This window comes from Amblyomma mixtum, chromosome 8 (genome assembly GCF_055824585.1).
Source record: "Amblyomma mixtum isolate Tamu chromosome 8, ASM5582458v1, whole genome shotgun sequence".
In the NCBI taxonomy this organism is placed as follows: Eukaryota; Metazoa; Arthropoda; class Arachnida; order Ixodida; family Ixodidae; genus Amblyomma; species Amblyomma mixtum.
Window position 1 is genome coordinate 108,868,995 of NC_143019.1, and position 23,204 is coordinate 108,892,198.

General features: G+C 45.3%; 1 protein-coding gene across 2 annotated transcripts in view; it reads left to right on the forward strand.

Annotated features, from left to right (window-relative positions):
• LOC149333851 (uncharacterized) overlaps positions 1-23,204 on the forward strand; it is a 72,512-nt gene that overhangs the window by 26,415 nt on the left and 22,893 nt on the right. Inside the window, exons 6-8 of one of the 2 annotated variants that reach the window (XM_089558819.1) lie at positions 16,893-16,955; positions 19,302-19,423; positions 22,189-22,402. The exons of the other annotated variant lie outside the window; for it this stretch is intronic. Of the exons in view, the coding sequence (XP_089414945.1) occupies positions 16,893-16,955; positions 19,302-19,423; positions 22,189-22,402 (399 nt within the window). The remainder of the gene's footprint in view (positions 1-16,892; positions 16,956-19,301; positions 19,424-22,188; positions 22,403-23,204) is intronic. 2 annotated transcript variants of the gene reach the window in all.

Below are 23,204 nucleotides of genomic sequence, written 5' to 3' on the forward strand. Positions count from 1 at the left end.
GTCTTTGTGGTTTTTCTCACGGCTAGAGGGCGTGACGTTTCATGCTAAACCTATGACAGCCCCTCGCAGTAGATGTCACATGGGCCACATGGCATAGTATGGCAGGATTTTGCGCTAGAAGCTGCCAGATGTGTAAAACGTCAGCAATGCAGTTAATGGGACTATGAAAAGAACAGTTGAACCTAGTTACTTTAACAAAGTATAGGGGCCCGACGATTTCTTCGTTATAGGGGTATGTGACCTAGGTTCCAAGTGTCACATATCAGCGGGCTTGCGTTCTTCTGTGTATATAATGAGGAGAACAATGTCGGCGTTCAGTGTGCCACCGAAGTGCGTTCCGAGAGCCTTCAACATGTGCACCGAGCACCCATGCATCTTATGGCCGAATATACAAACCAAATGTCGATCTTGCCAACACACACCGATATCTTCTGCATCCCGCATGGCCTTCACAGCCTATAAAATGGGTCTTGGAAGAATGTCATAGAGGACAAGCTGAGACCCATACAGACTACTAGCTCCACTTTCGTAGTGCTGAAGCTAGCTGCTTTCAAAGGGGGTTTGCAGCAATGATTTTTTCGCAAGTACTTGTTTCTGGTTAGCTTCACCACACAGCTCACAAGCATGTGGGCTACAGTACACCTCCACGTGAGAGGACTGTCGTGTGGAGAATGCGTACTACACACTGAAGGCTTTGGATGAAGGCCGTCTTCTGGTCAGTGGACATTGTTGTATGTTTTCATTTTTTGCTTCTTGTTCCTGGGAAACCATGGGGCCTCAGTACCATTAAGCACACCAAGTGCACTGCGAAACTGTTTTAACCGTGTGACCATGCTATGAAAATAGAAATTGAACTCCGAGTGGAACCAGGGAAGCACAGCTCATTCGCTGTGGGCTCTGCGCAAACGAGGAGGTTGGAGCATGGCAAAACGGCAGTTTGCCACATTACAGCGGTACAGAGTAGTTGGAGACCATTATAAATTGGCGTACTCAGTGGTAAATGGCGTGTAGGGTTTATTTACTGGAGGTTCATCACATCTGGTTGTACGAAAACTTTACTTAAAAATGAGATGAGAGACATAATGGCTTCTATTGCAGCTTCCAAGGGGACTCGTTATTCCTTTGTTGTATCTGTTATTTCTTTGTAAACCGCTGTGTTATGACAAGGGTTAACTCTACTATTCGGACTAAGTCGGCCCTCGAATTAACTGAGTATAGCAAAAAAAAAGGAGAGGGGGGGGGTGCCTTAAAGTAATTAAAAATGCTGGTAGCCTAGCCCCCTAACCACTGCACATCATGCAAAGCAATGACAAAGGCTGGCGTGGTGTGCATTCAACCTGTCTCGGGCATGGAGCAAGATTGGTAGCGTCCAGAGACATGCACTGATGCTGGGGAGCTTCAGTGCCAGTGCCTAGTTGCTGCCTTGACAAAGCGCCGAGAGCAAGACATTTACATTAGTATCCAGTGCTGCATTGCAGTGAAGCACGTCGTTTTAGCAGGTGTCAGTTCAGCAGTCATTGGACAGCTTTTTGTGCTGGGAGTGCTGGGACTGGGGTGCTTCTTCGAACAAGCATCAGGATTAGAGTCACTAATCGGCATCGCTCTGCAGCATTGCGTTGTGGTTCTGAAGGGCCATCGCTTCATCGGATTTTCGGAAAAATCGGGATGGGCCATTCCGGCATGGCACCCAAAATCATAGAATTAAACAGGATGGTGCAGGATGTCAGTTATAACTATATCCGGTGAAATTTACATTTGAAATTATAGGACAGTAGAATTCTTCAAGCATTTCAGATTGCAAATTAACAGTGTTCGAAAATTGAGGTCTTACTCTAATGCAAAACTGTTTCATGGACCCTTTAAGTGTCCTTTGCGATCACTTTGGGTTTACCTACGACTTGCTGACTTTTAGTTTGTGTGAATGGTCTGTTCAGAATAGTTTTATTGTCCTGAAATATATTGATTATTTGCTTTTGCTATTCTCTTTGAAAATCGTTCATTAGTTTAGAGCACAGATCTTTTTGGGAAAACTTGGAACTGGATGGCTTTCATAGCCAGCCTGTTAAACTTTAAACGAAGCTATGCTTCGCCCCACAAGTTTTATGAAATGAGGCATAGGCAGTCTACAAGATGTTTACATTATTTAAGTCACCCTTCGGTTCACAAGTATGAAGAAATGAGGCGTAGATGGTTTACAAGTTATTTACGTTATTTTCAAAGTTCTTCATTTGGCCGTCGAGAAGATGCAGGTCGCAAGATTGAATGTGTGTGCCAAGCTTGGGGCACTGTTTACCATGCGACACCACCGCTCATGTGGTGACTTTCGGTAGCCTTCAGCTTCAAACATATGCTGGGCTGCACAAGAAGTTTTGTGGAGACCCATCTGCATTTATTGAAGACACCACATAAGCTGAGGATGCTTGGTAACCAGCTAGTGAGCTAAATAGTGAGTGTCACCATACTGTGTTTTAAGAAGAAACTATTAACTGCAACCAGCGACTTTATCCGCTGCTTAAGAAGAAAGGGTGCATTTTGACTCTGTAGCTCTGGCTGCATTGCCAGAAAAAGACTTTTGCGAAATATAGCACTGCCAACGTCTTCTTTGTAGTTGAAACACTTGCATGTGGAGTGCTACATGGACACGCTCCTGGTCCTTAGCTTGGTAACAGGAAACAGCAACAATAGGGACATAGTGTACACACGACCTACATGTGAACAGTGAACTTGTGCGTTGGTGGGAATCGATGTACAGTATAGCCTCGTCACAATGAATCCAGTTTCAATGGATATTCGGATACAGAATACCAATCTGTGGTATTTGGTTGGTTTTCCTATCTCTTCCATTTATTAAACTTTACTTACTGGTTTGGCTGCAGCAGACATTTATATTCAAGGGAGTAATCATATTCGAGGGACTAAATTTTGGGGATAATTAGGAGGTTAGTGCTTTGTTACAGTACATTTTTTCGGCAGCAAAACTGCACCTCAAATGGTTCTCCGTGCGCGTTTGCCATACATGGCAACAGCAGCAGCGATGATGGCAGGGGCCATTTTGTTATTGTATATCGACACCCTATGTGAATAAACTGAATTTTAGTTTATCGATGCTGAACTCACAGCCATGGCTCGCCAAACAAAGAAATAGAGGCCAGCCTTAAACATAAATCGACCATCCTTCCACTTGCAGCCCAAGCTAGTCAAGAAAACAAGCCTGCTGCGTGCTCCTTGGCATGTAGTCCTTCACAAACCTATGCTCGCTCGGTTTTCATTCATGGGCCTCTCGCGCAGTCGCGCAGTTGCTAGCATTTTTTTGAACACGTGTGCAATGTGCTGCCGCGGTGGCTCAGTGGTTATGGCACTCAACTGCTGACCCTAAAGACGCGGGTGCGACGCGGGTAGTTGCATACTCATGCACATGTGCGGTTAAATTTTGTCATATTTTATGTGTGTGATAGCTAGCGTTTGTGGACGTGATAAATGCAGACAAATGCAATGCCTTCTAAGGCTTCACAGTCAACGAAATGAAAGCAAATGTCACCAAAAGAAAAGCTGCAAATTTTAGAGCGAGTGGACAAGAGCAAAAAGCACACAAACGTGGCAGAGGCCTTTGGTCTATTGGTGTAAACCATCAACATAATCATCAAGAACGAGTAGACAATCCTGACAAAGCAAGTGTCTGGCGACCTGCAACTGAAGAGGTTCTGATTTCGCTAGGTGTCGTATCCAGAAGTTGAAGAATCCTCAGTGATGTGGAGTGGTGACATCCATTTTTTAAACGTCCCGTGATTGGTTTTCTTTTGGCTGGGGCCACTGCAGGGGCCACACGGACATGTTTGGCGACTTCCACACTGGACTGCCGTTGGTGTTTACAGTGAGAATCAGGTCGTCCCTCCCAAGATTGCTAGCCTCCTATATTCTCGCACAGCACTCAGCACTGGCGACATCTGGCTCTTGAAACTTGTCCAAGTTCTCATGAAGTTCTTCTTTCGTGCTTTTGATTAGAAAATGTTTGTGTTTTTCCATCTCTAAAACTAAAATAAATGAGTCTCAGTCTCATTTGAACGTGTTCTGTGTGCATGCAGATTGGGTACTGAGCCCAGTTTCCTTCCATCTCCTACATGGCATTGAGTCTGTTGTAAACATAGGGGTACTGCACCACGTCTTGTGCCTCCTATAACTACAGTTTGCAGAAAGTATATGTGCTGTGGCCAGAATGTCTTCACCAAAAAGAATACGTCGCAACTTTGGGAGGCCTCCCTGTGCAGACCATGCAAGCCCCTGAAAAATATCTTATGCCATGACAGCTGCTGTTGTAGCAACCTTGGTGACCTGTGAGTGTGGTAATGTTGACTCGAACTGAACTGAACAGTGAAAAACGGGAGCAGGTCATTTTCACTCCCGAGTGTGTCAGGTTTGTCACTTTGAATGTCATCATCTAGGTTACTGTCATTACTGATTTCTGTGCTGGAATCGCTTAAAATGTCATTCTCGGACCCTACACTTTCATTGTGAATCTGCCTGCTTGAAGGCTCCCCGTCAGTCATTGCGTTGTTGGATTCATAGTGTGCGATGCCTCCAATCGAAGAGGCGCCCAACAGACTTGAGGACTGAAACTCCAAATCATAGTCTTAAGGCTCAACCTCAGCGTTGCTGACGTTGTCTCCGGCACTGTCTTTGATGGACTAAATGCATGCATGACCATTGCAAACACATTTTAAGCACTTGTTGACCGAACAAAAAGAATTTTGGCTCTCGAAGGACTCTGGGCCGTGGTGGCATCTTGGTCCTTCTGGCTGCTATACAAAGTTGAGGCCGGCATGTCGAAGGACGTGCCGCACTCCAAGTACTGCTTGTGCTGTTTTCTTGGAGCGGATCCAGGCACTGTCAAAGACATTGCACTTCAGGAATGTGCGTAATTTATGCGATTACTCTGCATTTTCAAAAACAGAAAAACCTTACTGCAGCCACACGCTCTGCCTGCGAGGCGTTCTGAAAGGATCACCTTGAATGCTGCATCTACACCCCAGCTTGACTCTATTGTGCTAATATTATTGCTGCTTTCATGATACAATTAATAATTAGTAAAATCTGCACAGTTCTGAGAGATAAAAAACATGACAGTCAGAAATGATTTTCCAGGGAGAAGGGAAGCAGGGTGTTCAAAACGCCCTGCTGTGGTTTTAGGGCGCAGCTCTTAAGTGCCTGTTCGTGGGTTGAGCTGCATCACCGTCACCACTGTAACCGAGCTAATGAGAGTACCACCGCTCGCTCATAGATGGCGCCAAAGTGGTGCGCGCCATGCGTGCCGTCGTCCATCGTCACTGCATGGGTTGATTGAGGGCTGCTAGGGGAAAGGAGATCTGTCTGCAGTGGCATGCGCTGCCTCCTTGCAGTCGTGCCATGGTCTGCTGCGTTGGGAGGTGGTGCTGTGAAATGTGCTGTATGCAATGGATTGTCCATGTCGGCCACCCCACTCACAGTGCTGTCTTCCTAGTAAAAACTGTCCGCTTATATAATACAATACAAAACAGTCTCAGCCAGTTCTTTCTAAAGAATCAGCAGCACAACCAGGGGAGTTGCTTCGTCTGCCACTGCTGCTAAACGAGCTGCCCAAGCAGAGGCCCAGCACCGTTGATGCCAGAATCCACAGGCATGCGCCGCTGCAGAGAAGACCCAGGCGTCCGCGGTGCAAAAGCCACAGCTCGTTGCCGCAGCCAAGAGGACCGTGCTGTTCACAACACCGAAGCAGACAGAGCAGCGCTCAAATTTCGCATTACGGAGTCTCGTAGCCGTCCTTAGAATTTTTTCAAAGGTCAGAGTCAAGTGGCTTATTTCCTATTGCTGTCCCAAAGTTTGTTGCTGGAATACTGGGAAGTACTGCAACTAATTGTTTGAGACCAAACAGTGCTGTCTTTGCCCTTAACAAAAAGCTTGGTTTTTCTTCAGATCTTGTGCCTCATCTCGATTCCGTGTGCAGAAGTAAGTGCACAAAAAACAACTGTCCTAAGGTCTCATGGCATAGCGGCTGCTCGTCTCCTCCGTGTGGTTGCTAGGACAACAACCATGCGGAAAACACCATCGGCTGAAAATAAATTTCTCCTATCAGCAAATAACAACAGAATTGGCACCATATGATAAGCTAATTAGTTTTAGTTAGTAGTTTCTACATCAGATTACAAAGTTGTCCACAGTTTACAAATATTACATGGAAAAAAAAAATCTAGTTGAACGGATCGTTGAAGAGACTGTGCTGCCTGTATTCAAGCGCAGAAGTTAACTAGATTTTGTTGACGTCTAAATGTTCTGGCAGCTGAATAAAACAATTTGTTCCACTGTGACATCAGTAGCACGAGATATTGCTAATTATTTCAAGCAACCCTGGTCCCGCTCCGTGCTAAAAAAAACTGCGTGGAATGCTGTGCGGGGAACACAGATGAAACAGCGTAAGCACCATGGACACACTTCTGAGCTCTCCAGCATTGAAGTGGCCTTGAGGTGTACATATAACGCAATGCTGATGGTGCAGAATAAAAATTTTTAACATTAGTGTGTTTTGCAGAAGTCTACAAATTTATCCTTATGAATACATTCTAGCGTATAAGGCTTTTTGATTTGATTGCGCAAAGATCGGCCTTCTATTTGCTTCTTCCAGATGGCGACCTTAGCGTTTTCCTTATGTGCCTTTCTTATTGTGAGGTCATTTGAGAGAAGTGGATCTCTTTCTCTGTTCCTGCAACATGCACTGATTACAACTATTCACGCTAATAGTGGCAGCACAGACAGGACGAAAAAAAAAGCAATACACTACAGAACTCTGTGCACATGTCTCATTTCGTTTGCTGGTTAGTGCATCATATCCTGTTAAGCGACACGTGTCGCTCATTGCACATTGCTGTGTGATGACCCGGATTGATTGCAAATACAAGCGCTAGTTAAAGGCCTACTTGACTGAAGTTTGCAAACCATAAAAAGGTTGTATTTTACAGTACACCCCCGGATTATGTTGCCCACAAAACATCACATTCCAGTTTCAAGCTGCTACGGTACCAACAGCACACAAAAACCAGAGTTTTCAGTACCGAAACTGGAAAAACGGGCGCCATTACCGCCCGCTGGAAGTGACGCATGTTTTAGACGGGAGTCTGGACAGGTTCGGAGCATTTGATTGATGCTGCTCTTGCAAAGTGCTGGTACTGGCAACGCGTGCAGCACTTTGCTCTATTAATATTGGTTACATATGAAAAAAGCATATATTAAATAACATAACACACATCTTGAATTGGATGAAACACCCCAGAAAAAGTTTTAAACATGTTTTATTTGCTGTGCTACTTAGACTAGAAAACTCCTCGCTCAACCTCAGCTGAGATGATTGCGCTGCGATGCTAGTGATCGTTGTTTGCCTGGCAGTATTCAATTATAGCTTGGGCAAAGTTCGGACATCGTGAAGGAAGGAGGCATATTCGAATGGAGGTTAAGTGGAAAAAGAGCTTGCATTATAGAGTCTACTTTTTTCAGCAGGCACACGTGTGCCAACAGCACATGTGCGCTGTGCTGTGCGTGCAACATAGTTATTGTCTTGATGAAAAAAAAAAAAGACCTGCCTTCTCTTTTTCATTGTCATTTGGCATTTTTCTCTCCCGGGAAAAGGTATTCCCGACTGTGCATAGGTATTTGGAACTGGTGCCGTGAACACAAGGTAAATCAATAAAAACAGCTGGATGTCAAAAAAAAGGAGCTCTAGAGAATTAAGTGCAGTGTAAAGAGAAAGAATGTACAATAAGCAAAATTTGTGTTAAATATATATTTCTCTTCGAGGACCGTGGAATCAATGCTGTGCTAATGGTGGTCTGGTTCATCTTTGCTCGCCTTGGCCGGGCAAGTCACTGCATGTTGCAAAATACATAAATGAACAAAGACTTTTATGTGCTGCGTTCATTACTCTATCTACCTGGAACAACTTAAAGCCTGTGTACTGCAGGGACGGAAAAGTTTTTCTAATCTTTGCAGCCACACAGCTGGGCAGAACGACATGGTTGCCGGACCGCAGTCGACCATATATGCCCACCACGCAAATCCACCACTGACATCGTCAGTATTACAGGCACTGGTATTACGATGTTCGCGTATGTCAGGTTCCCTGATAAGTTAATAAGCCACCATGGTGGCTCAGTTGTTATGGTGCTCAGCTGCTGACCCGAAAGATGCAGGTTCAATCCTGGCCATGGCGGTCACATTTTGATGGATGCAAAATTGTGTGATGTACTGTGTGATGTCAGTGCACGGTATTTAAAGAATCCCGGGTGGTCGAAATTATCCTGAACCCTCCACAATGGCGTCCTTCGTAGCCTGAGTCGCTTTGGGACGTTAGACCCCATAAACTATCACCAACTTGATATGTTCATAGCAAATATTTCGTCTGAGCGACTCATCAAGAGTTTTTCACCGACCCGTGAGGAGGGCTACGATCCCACGAAGAAGCTCCAGGCATTTTGGCACAGTGAAGACGGCCACTTTGAAGGCTTCTGTCCAACCTGTGTTGTTGCAATCGCAGGTAGGTCTTCTTTTATACAGACTTTTAAGCGACCGTATTTATTGGTGTAGTGGTTACATGGGGCTTATTGAGAACTTGCGAGCTATTGCTGCTGAGGCCCAAAGTGCCTTCTGGCCTGTGTAGCCCTGTGAGCACATATCAGCCACTTGAGTGTCAGCAAGTGGTGATTTTTGTGCCTTCCAGGTGATTACTCTGGTCACTGGTACCAGAGTAGTCTGGTGCAAGTGACCTGGTGGCACGCATCAAGCTGCATGATCACGCGGTATCAAGCTGCATAGACAGCGGCCGTATTCGTTTCTCTCTGTCTTGCACCTCTATGGTGTGGTCTGTCTTTTTCTCTTTTGTACCACTGTCACAGGGTCAGTTTGAATGTTCATTGAGTCAAAACCCAGTGAAGTCAATGGGGATCGGCTGGAACCAGACTGCTGTTTTCAATGACAATTGAACTTGATGGTCGTTGACTCAATGGAGGTCCATGAAAGGCCATTGGAGTCTCAAGGATCCTCGAGAACGGCCTCGAAACTCACCATATGCAGAAAAAAGACAAGATAAACTCAAAATAAACGATGGAAATCATCTTGCTTTCATTATAAAGTTTGGAGCTAATCTGTTCACCAACTAGTTTTTATCCAGTAGCCACAATGACTGTTCCGCATGCTGTGAGATGTAAACAAGCCAATAGCTTCTTTATTGTGCACCATGTCCATGCATTCTACTTTTTTTTTGCCTCTTAGTGCATTTTGCAGTGACCACAATTGAGAAGTGCATTACAAGCAGCAGAACAATAGTAGCTATGAACATGATAGAGATGACCTAGACTGCGACTGGTCTGTGGAAGCCTCGCCACTGAAAAATGAATGCTTCTGAAACTAAGTGTGCACCATCAACTGTCGTCACTCCACTATCGCAGTCTCTGAATTGTGTCAAACTGCGAGATACTTCAAATAGCTTTCCATGGGCTATCGAGCCACTCTCAATTAAAAACGGGACTTGCTTCAGTATGCGACTTGGGATTTACTGCTTCACTTTGTGTTTTTACTGCATGTTGCTACACCGAGCCACCTTTGTCAGATTGCATGCTCACTACTCATTGATCTTGAAATTCACTGTATGGCAGCGACGCATCTGCATGGACCTGAAAAATTTCAATGGCCATTGACTTGCTTGGCATTGAGATTGCCCATGTGCTTATTTTGCTATTGGGGCAGTGTGTATGTGTCATTGTGCATTCCTGCAGGCAAATGACTGAAACTTTGTTTGAAGCTACTTCAGCTAAGGGCTTTCAGTGACCTCCTTTGAAATGCATTTGCATGAAAAGCACAGTTGCTGCTTTGAAAGATCAGTTGTTTCCCAAGATTATTTTATTGTCTTTTATGGGGAGAAGTGCGCTTGCTTTAGCAAGGAATGTTTACAGGTAGTTTGTGTAGGAGGACTGTAGTGCGCAGTTTTTATCTGTCCTGTCCCTTCACAAAATAATGTCACCCCTTTCTCCCTCTCATATGCTGGTGTTCTTGTTTGTGGTATATGTATACATATATATTTTCTTTTGCTTCCACTGGCAGATGAAAAAGCTGTCACTACCAAGAGGAACTTGCAGTAGGCTGGCACCATTATTACTGAGTATGTCATTCCAGCCTCTTTGGATGCAGGTAGTACCAATTATAAGCTCTTGTACCATATTGATGGTTGTACCGTATTGATTTGCACTTTGGTATCTCGCACACTGCATGGTCCACCCCATCGGTTGTTGTGCCTGTCATTAGTTGTGGAGACAGTATTCCTCCATATTCCTCCACTAGATGGCAGCACAATCCTGAGGCATCCATTTTGTGGCTGCTTCTGCACTTGCTTCCTGTGTGTGTTGTTTACCATGCAAACGGCACGGGTTCTTATGGAAGGTAGGAGAGAGTGCTGTGGAGATTAGCTGCCGACTTGTGACAGTGTGTGTGGCGAGCAGGCAGCATGCCGAAGAACCGTTTTCTATTGGGCGAATGGCTTGAAAGCAGGTTGCACGTCAGCAATGAAGGAGATCAACCGTGGATTCCTGCCAACATTGCACTGGTGAAAGCCATCATTGTGGAGAACAGACACATCACATTTTCCAATGGAGATCTCTATGCGACTTTCCCATGGGACGCTGCACTGCCTCTTGCATGAGCATCTGAAATTGGAAAGGTGTCTCCCAGGACGGTGCTCAAAATGCTGACTGTGATGAAAAGGTGTGGACTAATGTCCACACCTTTTTTTTTCCATTGATGGCATCACCGAGATCCAGAGCATTTGATGTCCCAAAACTGCCAACAAGTCATGGCTTTGTTACGAAGAATCCGAGATGATGAAGCTGTGGAAACATGCTGGAAGTCCACTGTCGAAGAAATTCCTTACAGTGCCTTTGGCAGCAAGCATATGGCCACAGTGTTTTGGGACATGGAAGGCATCATCCACACTGATGGACTTGAACCAGGGATCTCCATCAACAGCCTGACTTATGAGGTGACCTTTCACAGGCTCTATGAAAGTGAGAATGCCCAGGGAAGTGGGTGAAAGGCGAGCTCTTGGAGCACAACAGCGCCCATCTCCATGCCAATCGTGAAACAACCGAGGCACTTGCAAGATGGTTTTGAGGTTTATGGGGTTTAACGTCCCAAAGCGACTAAAGCTATGAGAGACGCCGTAGTGGAGGGCTCCGGAAATTTCGACCATTTGGGGTTCTTTAACGTGCACTGACATCGCACAGCGCACGGGTCTCTAGAATTTCGCCTTCATCAAAATTCGGCCGCCGCGGCCGGGATCGAACCCACGTCTTTAGGGTCAGCAGCCGAGCACCATAACCACTGAGCCACCGCGGCGGCCTGCACTTGCAAGATGGGCTTTCATGTGCTACCATATCCAGGGTACCATTCTGACATAGCCTCATTTTGGAGCCTCTGCGTGGTGAGTGTTTTGGGAACATTCATGAACTGTAAACCACAGGGCTGGAACAGCTATGCTATGCTGCACCAAATCATTACATTCTCCTAAACTGCTTCAAGCTGTGCCAAGGGCCAAGTGGTCATGACAACATTTCTGCTTAGTATGTTAAAGCTTTCTGGTTTTTGTAGGAGTATGTGGATATTCAAAATTCTGAATAGTTTGCTAATAACACTTGCTGTTTGATTCATTGCGCACCACACTTCAATTATTCAAAGCATTCAACCCTTCTGAACATTCGACAGTCACAAGATTTTCGTCTATCCAGTCTCGTGGCCAGTCATCGCGGTTTCCAGACGGTGTTCACTAGTTGCAGCACCTCACACTTTTCATACCCGCTAACTTGCTATCCCTCCTGAAATCGACAGGCTGCACGTACGGTAATGTTATGGCTTGCATGAAAGCTGCGTGCCAATGGAGTCAAAAGCCGCGGTGCGGCCGCTAGCTGCGCCCTTGTTGGTTGGGAAACGAGCTGTAGCACCATACGGAACGTCATAGCTTTGGGCAAAGATGCAGCCACTGAGTAATTTTCGATCACTGTACCATGACAGACGCAGTGCACACAGTAACATATCTTGGGAAATCAGCAAAACGGGCAAAGCTGCGGCACGCGTGTGCGCGCTCCCGGCGACTGCTTTCAGCCTACAAAATTTTTGCGTATCAGAGTCCAGGAATTCTGTATTTTAAACAAAATTAGGGTGGGCGTGTAAAAGGAAAGAAAAATAATAGTGCCCGGCCCGCACCTGTATTTTAAACAAAGAATAGGTTGGTGCAACTGAAAAGGAAATAAATATAATAAGCCCCTGCCTGCACCACATACGTACAACAGGCTTGAAACAGTGGGAAACAATGAAAAAGAAACAAATGACAAACCAAAAAACTAGCCGACGATCGCGCTTCTTGGTAATGCCATTTTTGAGCTCAGCTGCTGCGTTATTTGAACCCTAAATGATCGTGTATAAAACACACAGTGCGGAATGGAAGTGGCTCTGGGTTTTGGCTTAGGCAGCGTGCACAGTGATTCGCCTCCAGTGAGCACAGCGGCCACAACTGGCACTCCTCGCATACCTTATCAATGACGTCATCGGTGAGCACATGATGGTGTGCACTACTCTGGTGCTGTGCGTCGCCGCTGCGCAGTCTGCCTTTGCGTGTTGCTTCACGCCAGCGTCGTACCCTTCACTTCCACGCTCGATTACGCCGACGGCGAGGCACGCCGCTCAGCCTGGTAATGGGCTCCTTAAAGCTATGCTCTAAAACAATGTTGAATCTCACTGTGTAGTTTAATTTTTGCGCCTTCAGTTTGCGACAGCATTGAGTCACATAGCGCGGCTATCAGTGTAGTGAGGCCGATACATGAGGGCTAGGCGGTTTACGTGCAGTTGATAACAATGCGCATTTGAGGTGACATTCCACAGCCAGTGCTTCGCCTTCAGGCGTCGCGAGAGGACGTGGAAGGAATGATCCTGCGCGTATCGTGACCTCGAGTTGCTGCTGTTCGTTTCCCAAGGCGTCTTGTGTTTTGCCATGCCACTCTGACAGCAGTTTTGGCAGCTTTGGCATCATTCTGCCACTGAGCAAATATCTTGCTACTTTACAATGCTTCAAGATTCAATACATAACAACAGCACGGCATTCCGTAAGCTTTGTCAGGTAGGGGTGTGCAAATATTTGAAATTTCAAATACGAATCAAATATGTATGATATTAGGTTCATATTCGTAGTCAAGAAATTGATATGCTGGAATTTCAGAATAATAGAAAATTTCATAATATTTGCCAGTGTTCGTGTACCGCGCTGACTTTCATAGATTCGACCTTGGCAAAACCACAACATCTGGGCAAATTATTCGGTGATTGAGTTTAAAGTGCCAGCAAAACAATACAAAGGTCTTGTTCATTTGCTTCTTTGTCACTTATCGCGTACACCTCATGTGGAATTCCGCAGGTGGGTTTTCCTACATGATACCTGATGAGAACAAGATGGCCGACCATCTGCTTCAAACAATTGCATTGCGAAAGCGTGCGTTTTTTTGCTTGGTTCTTCCATTATGTGTTACAAACCTCTCGCTCGCACCCATAGCACTCGTCCTGTCGCCTTCATAACTCGTCTCTGAACTCTGAATTAATGAGGTTTTACTAGCTATTTTATTTTTAGGTGCCAGTCATGTCATTTTAGGGATTTCATTTTGCATGACCACATTACAATTTGGATACTATTATGCTACTTAATCAAGTAGTATAAAATTCTGTGCACATTAAGGTTTTTTTTTATACTGTGCTGAGTCAGTCTGTTTTTTGTTTATTTCATTTGCAAAGACCATACACTATTTTTAAAAATTATTTAAAATATTTTTTAATACTGAACAGATATTCGATTCGATATTTGTTGCTGCTTTATGTTCATATACGTATTCGATTCATATATGAAAATTTCAGTAGTTGTACACCTCTCATGTGTTCATTAATCGAAAGTGTCATTACACTCACTTTTTCAATGAACACAGTAACATTATCCTCTGTTGTTCGAAAGTTATCACTGAAGTTTGAAGTTTATTTCTACCACTCCCCCCCCCCCCCCCCTTTTTTGATTATACAGCTTGGCTTTCAGGCATTATGGCAATAATGAGTGAATGAAATTTTGCAGAGTACATCTGTTTCTTTTCGTGGCTGTATTTTTATTCTTACATATATTTGGAATTATTTAAAAATATTCCATTCACAACAAAAAATTTGATACACATCCAGAGGTTCTTGGCCTGGAATAACAGACCTTAGTCATGTTTCGGTCGTCATCATCATCATCAGCAGCCTGACTACGCCCACTGCAGGGCAAAGGCCTTTCCCCTGTCTCTCCAATTAACCCTGTCCTTTGCCAGTTGCGGCCAGCGTGTTCCCGCAAACTTCTTAATCTCATCCACCCACCTAACTCTCTGCCGCCCCCTGCTACGTTTGCCTTCTCTTGGAATCCACTCCGTTGGCCTTAAGGACCAGCGGTTATCTTGTCTTCGCATTATGTACCGTGCCCAAGCCCACTTCGTCCTCTTGATTTCGACTAGGATGTCATTAACCTGCATTCTTAAGCACTTGCTTCTTTCTGCATGCCTGCTCTTTCGCTTTGGGGTTTTGTCTCTTGGAAGCAGACCCTGTGCTCACCTAGCTTGACATCTGAAACACAGGCGGTGCATGTCGTCCAGAACCAAATGAAGCACTGAGCAGTGCTTAATTATTTTATTGGGAAGCACGAAAAATTTTGAACCACACCGGTGCTTAGAGGCATGCGAGTTTATTTTGACTCGTGGTGTCTTTGGCTGCCTCCATGCCAGGGCGCAGGAAGTGACGTGAAATAAAATGCAAGTTGCACGTCCGTTTGTACCTCAGCCGAACGAGTGGAACACTCGCATTGTGCCATCATTCTTTCTGCCCTCTGTTGACTGTGGCCTCCAAGACTCTTGCGAATCTCGGAGGCCATCCTTTTGAACGGCCGGCGCCAACGACTGCAGTTGGCAATCTGTGCAGTTAGCAAGCTCCTCAGTAGCAACGCACGGCACTATGCTTGAAGTACACATTCGTAGAAATTCTGGGCATTGCAGGACCCACGTGCGTGATCGCGAATTTGCTGCGATTATGGCGGTGCAGGCTTGTCAAACACCACATCGCAGCATTATGTTGGCAGTTTCGATGCAGAAATTGTAGTACTTCAGCTAGAGTAGGTGACGAAAATATCTGTGAACGATTCTTAATTCAGTCTCAACTCACCAAGTCACTTTATTGATATCCTTTAATGTGTGTATACATTGCGAAAAGTATGATGTTATAAAGCACACACATGCCACACCATACCGTCCACAGCACGCCATCCACTGCATGAGCTAAGATAGGACTGGCAGGATGAAAAATATTGGTGCAAACCTTTAATTTTCTCTTAAGGGCAAGACACGCGGCTCAGCGGTCAGTGCCTATGTGCTTTCAATGCAAATAAATGCATTAAAACTCCTGTCTTATTTAAAATTTCTTTAAAATATGTTCATTTGAAATGCTTTGTCTCTTTGGTCTTTGTCAAAGCTTTCTATCAGCCACTGTAGAGTGAAGTACCCTGCGTTAGCAGCGTTGTCTGCCCGCGGCATCTGCTCACACGCGCTGCATGATGGGATTGCACCATGCTCAACCGAATGTGTGGCACTGCACAAGTGCGCAGAAAACTCCACGAGTGCCATCGGCCAAAGATTCAAGATATACTTATACCGCTATCACATGGGCACTTTTGATCCTCATTGAGTCAATGCTCATCGAACTCAATGCAGATCGACAGTTGTCACACGGCCACTTTCGAGCGCAATCGAGCTCGATCCTGTTTGACTCGATGCCGATTCCTCAAGAGTGCTTGAGGTTCCAAGCACAGTCGAAAGCACTCTCACTCTCACGAAGCTATAAAAGTAAACACTAGTTAACAAAACAAAACCACAATTGTTGTTGTAATTGATTAAAATGCAAGGCAGAACATTTTCAGGCACTATGCTGGCTTATATGCAAACATATTTCAAGCTTCGCCGTCAGTGTAAACAACATAGATGGCGTCCTCCTGCTCGTCGACGCGCAAACTGTGGAGCGAGCGCGAGACAGCCGATCTCATCGACTGCTGGCTAGATCACCTAGATAATTTGTGGCGCCAGAAGAGAAACGCCGCAGTCTACGCAGAAATCGCGGAGGCGTTGCTGACCCTCGGGTGCCATCGCACAGCAGCAGAGGTGCGCCACACGTCTGGCTTCGGATTTGGCTGCCGCTGCCCCCGACTGCACAGTAATGCCGGACATCACCATGTTCTGGCTCTTGCAGGAACATTTGGCACCACCTAACGCACACGAGGGAAACTTCTCAAGGAGCATTGAAAATGCCCGCGTAGCACCGGATGTTTCGAGCGTGCTTGAAAATCTCGATGCAGATCGAGTTCAGTGAGGATCAAAAGTGCCCTTGGGACAGGGGTATTACTCTATTCGTGCTCCTAAGTTGCTCCACAATGCTGATATTACTGCTCCAAAATCATATTTCTGCTCCACAGCCGCTCCAGAATGCACGTTTTCTGCTCCGAAACCTATTTTGGCCGTCCCATCCTTGAAACCGCTGCCCAGGCATGAGTGTGCAGCCCTCCAAAGAAGTGGCTCCAGTAAGGCCTTGCCAAGCTCCTGCACCTGTAGCAAAAATATATTGCGCTTCAGGACAATTATGTGAAGACAAAAAGCATACCTTCCAACATATGTGTGATACCTTCCTGTGTGTCGAAAAAAGTGAAGTGCAAATCAGTACGGTGCTGCCCTCGTATCATTTCACTTTACTTCAAACTGTAATCTAACCTTGTTCCTTGTTTACAGGCACAAGCCTTCCATCCGAAAAAGTCGCCTCGGACACTGCAATGGACACTGCAAGTGTGCCAGGTATGTGGGTGAATGGCAGTTACTACCATTGCCTCCTAGTTTTACCAGTGCAAATAAATAGGGGTAGAGATCAATTAAACACAGCATTTGGCTAAGTTGCAATTAAGCTATGCTGAAAGCACTTGTCCGTCAAGAACGCTGCAAATCATACACTTAGAATGCAAGTTGACATTGCAAGTTCTTTTTTTGGCTAGTTGGTTATATTGTTGCTGGATTTTTTGAAATGGCATGAAAAACAGGGACAAACTAAAGGCACACTTATGAAAGACGGGCAGGCTGTTGTATCGTGTGCTCTTTCGAAATGGCGATGAACTTGACTGGCAGGGTGATATGCTGAAAAAGTGTAACGAGCAAAGGATGGCACCGAGTTCTGAAACAAAGTGGCTCACTTTGGCTGATGTCAGTGGACTGCAACTACCAACGTCGTTTCTGCCTTGTCTTCGGCTTTGTTTCTCTCCGTCGACATTTGTTCGGCGGACGGCTGTGTTGATGGCCCATAGCCAAGAGTGGAGTTGTTGGGTGGTAGGCGGCTGATCCCCTTGCAACGTTACAATGACACGATAGCAATAGCTGTTGCCGTCTTAACTTCGTCCCGCCCACAGCCACGTCGCAATAGCTGTTGCTGTCTTCACTTCGTCCCGCCCACAGCCACGTCGTGAGACTGCTTCGAGTCCTGTGACTGTTGATTTTGATATCTGCTGCTCGCTTTTTTCTGCTGCTTGTTTAGCTGTCATTGCATGTTTAGCTGTCACTGCATGTCACTGCATGTATGAACGCTTCAAGTCAATACTGCACAATTCAGCATCTCCTGTGTAAATGCGAAATTCCCCTAAAAATGTGCCAATGACAATGACTGCGCCTCAGCATTACTTTTGTTTAGGTACAGCCGGTTAAATCTTTAGCTGGCCTGCGTGACGGCCGCGTTTTCCATGCTCCTGCAGCTTATGACGAAGGAAGCTTGCGAAAATATCTAATCTAAGCACAGGCTTCCTAAGTCCATGCTTAATATTGAGCTTTCCCCAAGTTTGCTTCGTCACACATCAGAAGAGCACAGAAAAAGCGGCCGTCGCGCACGCCAGCTAAAGATTTGGCCGGCTCTAGCTGCCTGTTTACGGGCAGCAAATGCACGTTTGTTCAGCACGAAACATAAGCTGCATTCTGCTTATGTAAATAATCTTTTCTGTTTTGCACTGGAAGTATGTTTATTTGTCTGCATAGTGTGATAACTGTGCAAGAAGCGCTGATGAAAGGAAGCGTTGCAGCTTGGGAAACTCCTGATAGCCGAGTTGTTGACACTGCGTTGGATTGGAATTTCTCGCTCACTGTATCTCTTTTCTCTGATGGAACCACTACTTTAGTTTAAATTGCTTTGTACAGAAGCATTTTCGGCACACATTTCCAGTAAATGAAAGGGCCTAATTTATTGTCCACAAGCAATGCCGACGACTGTCGCCAGGTGCCTGGCAACAGTCGATTGTTCCTGGCACTGCTAAGCATTGATGCTTCCCACTTATTATATGGGCATCCTGAGTCGTAAGCAATTGTCAATTTCAGGTCATGGTTGGCAGACTAAGCTCTGTCATTTGCATTCACTACTAAAACTTGTGAATTCGTACTCTGTAATCACTGACATCACAAACACCAACCCTGTGGACTCACTAGGTTTACTTGCTGGGGAATGGGACCGACTTCGACCAAAATTAAAGAATCCACTGCGAACATGTGCTGTGTCAATATAACAGATGTCACTTATCTCGCTTATTTGTAATACGTATTAGTAAAGACAGGTGGTGCAGCTGTTCAAAATATTGTTTCATCATCGTGAAGGTCTTGCTCAGCCGTTGATGCGGGGGCACAAGCAATGGCCTCTGCCAATCAGCTCAGCGTGGCATATCACCGTTTGCAGCATGTCACATTCTTGCACTACAATGTCACTAGTATATTCACTGATGTCGTTCTAAACCCAGTGGGCACTGAAACTACACTGGACGTCCGCGGGACGTTCCAAATATCTGCAGGACGTCCCATGGAGTGTTGGTGCCCATTGGGAAGTTTGTACGTCATTAACTATTTTACTAGCAACTGGTCACGATCGTGAGAAAGAGCGTTTAAGGACTCTTTAGAGCTCACTTAAGAAATATTTCGAACATTTATTACATCCAATACTTGGCTGTGGATAATCTTTTGTACAGAGAAAGCCAATAACGGGCTTTTATAAGCTCAGAATTTGGATTCTCAGCCCCTTTGAATCATTTGTTAATTTTGTTTACTCCTGTAGTTTTGCAAGCTGCGTCTTATGTGAGAGCATTGGAGTATGCTATTGTTCCAATCTTTTAATCTTCACAGACGAGTCCGATGAACCAACAGCACGGACATGTCAGTGTGGAGCTGCTGCCCTGCCATCGCAAACACATGCCAGGTCAATGACAGCTGCTGTAGAGAACAGCTTTGATATTGTTGATGGGCAGGTAAGCACGTATGTTCTAGTTTGAACGGGAAACATAGCAAGTGATTGCAAAATCTAATGTTTCTTTTCGTAACTACATGTGTGATATTAAAGGTGCATTAATCAATTATTTGTGCTTATAACTTCTCTGCGTTTTATGGCTTGTGTTTAAGGCAGTTATGCCTGTAGTCCTGCGAAATTAGTTAACTTAATCAATTTTTACATGTATCAGTAGTGCAGTGAACTCTGTTTCTGAGTGGTACATTGTGCACGTTATCACAGATCAGTTCCCACGAAATTTTAAGTCTTGAGGCGGGTTCACACTGGTGAGTCGCGGAGATCACACGATAGGTTTAAATCAATTTGCTATGTTCCCTCGCCACCTTCCTAGTGCTTCGGAAACCGTAACCAATTGCCCAAAATGAGTCGTGCGACGTTTGCGACTTCCCACTGTGAATCCGCCTTTACTGAGCATTCTTTCTTTGAAGCCGCCGCGGTGGCTGAGTGGTTATGGTGCTCGGCTGCTGACCCGAAAGACGCGGGTTCGATCCCGGCCGCGGCGGTTGAATTCCTTTGGAGGAGAAATTCCAGAGGCCCGTGTACTGTGCGATGTCAGTGCACGTTAAAGAACCCCAGGTGGCCGAAATTTCCGCAGCCCTCCACTACAGCGTCTCTCATAGCCTTAGTCGCTTTGGGACGTTAAACCCCATAAACCAAAACAAACCTTCTTTGAAGTCATTTTGACCTAGTCAAAGCACAATGCCTGCGTGGGTGCAGGAGATGACTGCAGGATGCTTGAGCTGGCAGTGATGGGCATACCTACTCACTGTCATGTGTATTAGTGTTCTATTATTTCATTGAAGCATTTTTTTTTTTCAGCGCTTGTTTGTATTCACGTGTTTCTGCACTCTGTCCTCGCGCTGCTACACGCTGCTGAAAACGATGCTTTTTTTTTCTCCATTGCTAGTTCTTTTGAATGTCTTTCGGAGCTTTTGTACCATCTTCTGACTACATGCCTAACCTTGTGGCTGTTTCTATCTACCCTTTCTCATATGTACGGGGCTTGAGTGGCCATATGGGTTTTTTGTATCTGTGCTCTGGACTATGCTGTGCAGAATAACAAAAAAAAAGAACAATTACCAACTTGGAGGCAAACTATGTGTGCAGACTTTACAGCTGTGGCATACATGAAAAACATAGAAATTGTACTTCAGCCAAATAAACTAGGGAACGCATGTTTGAAATAAAAAAACATTAAATTGGATTGGATTAGGCATTGGATAAAGTATGCCTTATGAATAGTGTACAGTGGACTCTCGTTAAATGGAACCTCAAGGGACCGGGAAAATATGTTCTGTTTATCAGGAGTTTCGTTTATAGAGAGAATAGGTTCAGCATTGCGCAATCCGCTTCCGCGTGGTCCCGACGTGCGCAGTTGGCAATCTCAGCAGAAGCGGATCTCAATTTGCGAAATCTAGGTAATAAGGAGAATGGTACACTATGAGCACAAACTTTATTGAACAAAAGTAAGCAGTGAATTTTTTTTGTAGTACTGGTACTGGAATTTAAAAAAAATTCAAAAGTTTGCTTACTGCTTCACCAGTAAATTACAGTGGGAATTGCCACTTATTGGCTAGTGAAAAAGGACTTTATATTCGCTTTATTCATAGTGATGCGTACCGCGATGGCACTGCACTTGTCCTACTAGTTGTGGTTTCGAGTTTTTCTGTTCCGTTAACGCGGTGGTCGCAAAATTTGAGTTCAGATTAGCGAGATTTTTTTTACACTGCCTTAATACAAAACCAACCAACCGCGAGGCGTTTGTTCCGTTTAAGTGGTAGTTCCATTTAACCAATTTCCGTTTATCGAGATTTTACTGTATTTTTAGTTATAAATTGGCCACACAAGGCATGGCACTGTGATCGAGGAGTTGAACTGAGTTTTGTAGAAAATGCCGTGTGATTGCAAACAATTGTCTTCAGTTCAGTAACAGCTGGAAAGCTCGACTACCATTCACTTGAACAGCAGTTGAAACTACCCCTGTATTGAGGGTATTCAGCAGTAAAGATACTGCCCTCCCCCCTTGTCATGAAAGCTGTTGTAGCACGTACGTCCATAACGTAAGAGTAGCGCAAAACCAGGACGACGGACACAAGGGGAGAGAACACACACCAACAACACAGGCGCTAACTTCCGACTGACGAAGAAAACCAAACCCAACCAAGTGAACGGAACCTGAACGGAACAGAACTCCGTCCATTTCCTTGTCTAAACGAGAGCTGGCCTTCTTGGGTTCAAAACATCCGTGATCTCACATTTTTTATCGCATTTTTCGCACCTTTTTTCGATTTTTTCTCTTAGGTCAGCGCATGCACTACTTTTGCTCAGGTTCCGTTCACTTGGTTGGGTTTGGTTTTCTTCGTCAGTCGGAAGTTAGCGCCTGTGTTGTTGGTGTGTGTTCTCTCCCCTTGTGTCTGTCGTCCTGGTTTCGCGCTACTCTTACGTTATGGATCAATACCGACTTGCCCAAATTTCCACCCTGGTGAAGCACCTACATAGTATTGGGCAGATAGCATTTGCTAAGCAGTGGTTGATATACTGTTGTGTCAGAATAATCCTCTTTCGGTATTTTTTGTTGTGCCATAGCTGCACGTCATGGGCTAAGACATTCGTAGACGGAAGTGCTCTATTACCTTCTCACTATACATCACCGCACGACATTTTCAAGCTTGTAAGGCTGTCGTGTTCTCCATTCAAAATGCCTGAGAGCTGTTTTAATAACTGCAGGTGCAAGTAGGGCCGGGGATCTCCATACCAGAGGAGAGGTGGTGGTCTCTGATGAAGATGGCAAGCGACGCGAAATTCGCCTTAAACACAGCCAAGTCAATCTGGACCCATGATGAGGCCGCTGTCCGGAGCCTAACTGGCAACGCCTGTCGTAGCATGCCATCCTCCACTGGCAAGTTGCCCGCTACTCCAGAAAAGGTGGATGCATTGAAAAGTAAGTGGACTTTCATAGCAGACATCTGTTCTGATATACTGATTACATGTCCAGTGGTTCAAACTAATCTCACTGGGTTTAGCTCGTGTAGGCATAGTGGTACAGAATAATGTCCGCTCTCTCAGACAAATTGGGGAAAACATCATGTCGACTGAAGTGAAAGGTGTGTGGTTGTGTATGTCAGATACTGCATGTCTCGCATAGTCGTTATTATCATCATCCATGCTCACCTCGCTTGCTTTTAACGTGGTAGTGTTAAAGACCCCATTACGCAGAAAATTTCGAGTTCGCATTGTGAGCGAAAAAATCATGAGCATGACTCTGGCAGATGGTCCCCAGAGAGCAACCTATGAAGCAGGTGGGCCACGTGGTTAAGGTAACTTTGTAGCGTCATCACAACGTGCCCACTGGATAGCGAGCAATTTACCCGCTGCGGCAGGTGGCAGTTAAATTACCGTATTTACTCGAATCTAGCCTGACCTCGATTCTAGGCCGACGCCCAAAATTCAGAAGGCAAGAAAATAAAAAAAAGTTTACCTCGAATGTGAGCCGAATGAAAAAAGGCGTTGACTGGGGTTAGAACGTGCATTTTATTATTCGTTTGACGCCCATCGTAGCACGTCCAGTGTTCACTCATCGTCGTCTTCAAAGGCATTGCTGTCCTCTTTGTCGCTGGCTTCTTCCCACAGCGCATTGTCCTCGCTTCCATCCAGTGCGTTCGAGATGCTGCACTTTTGAACGGCCCGCACAATCAGTTCGAAATTTCGTTCTGTTCCGCAGCGGCCCAGTTCACCACTTGGCT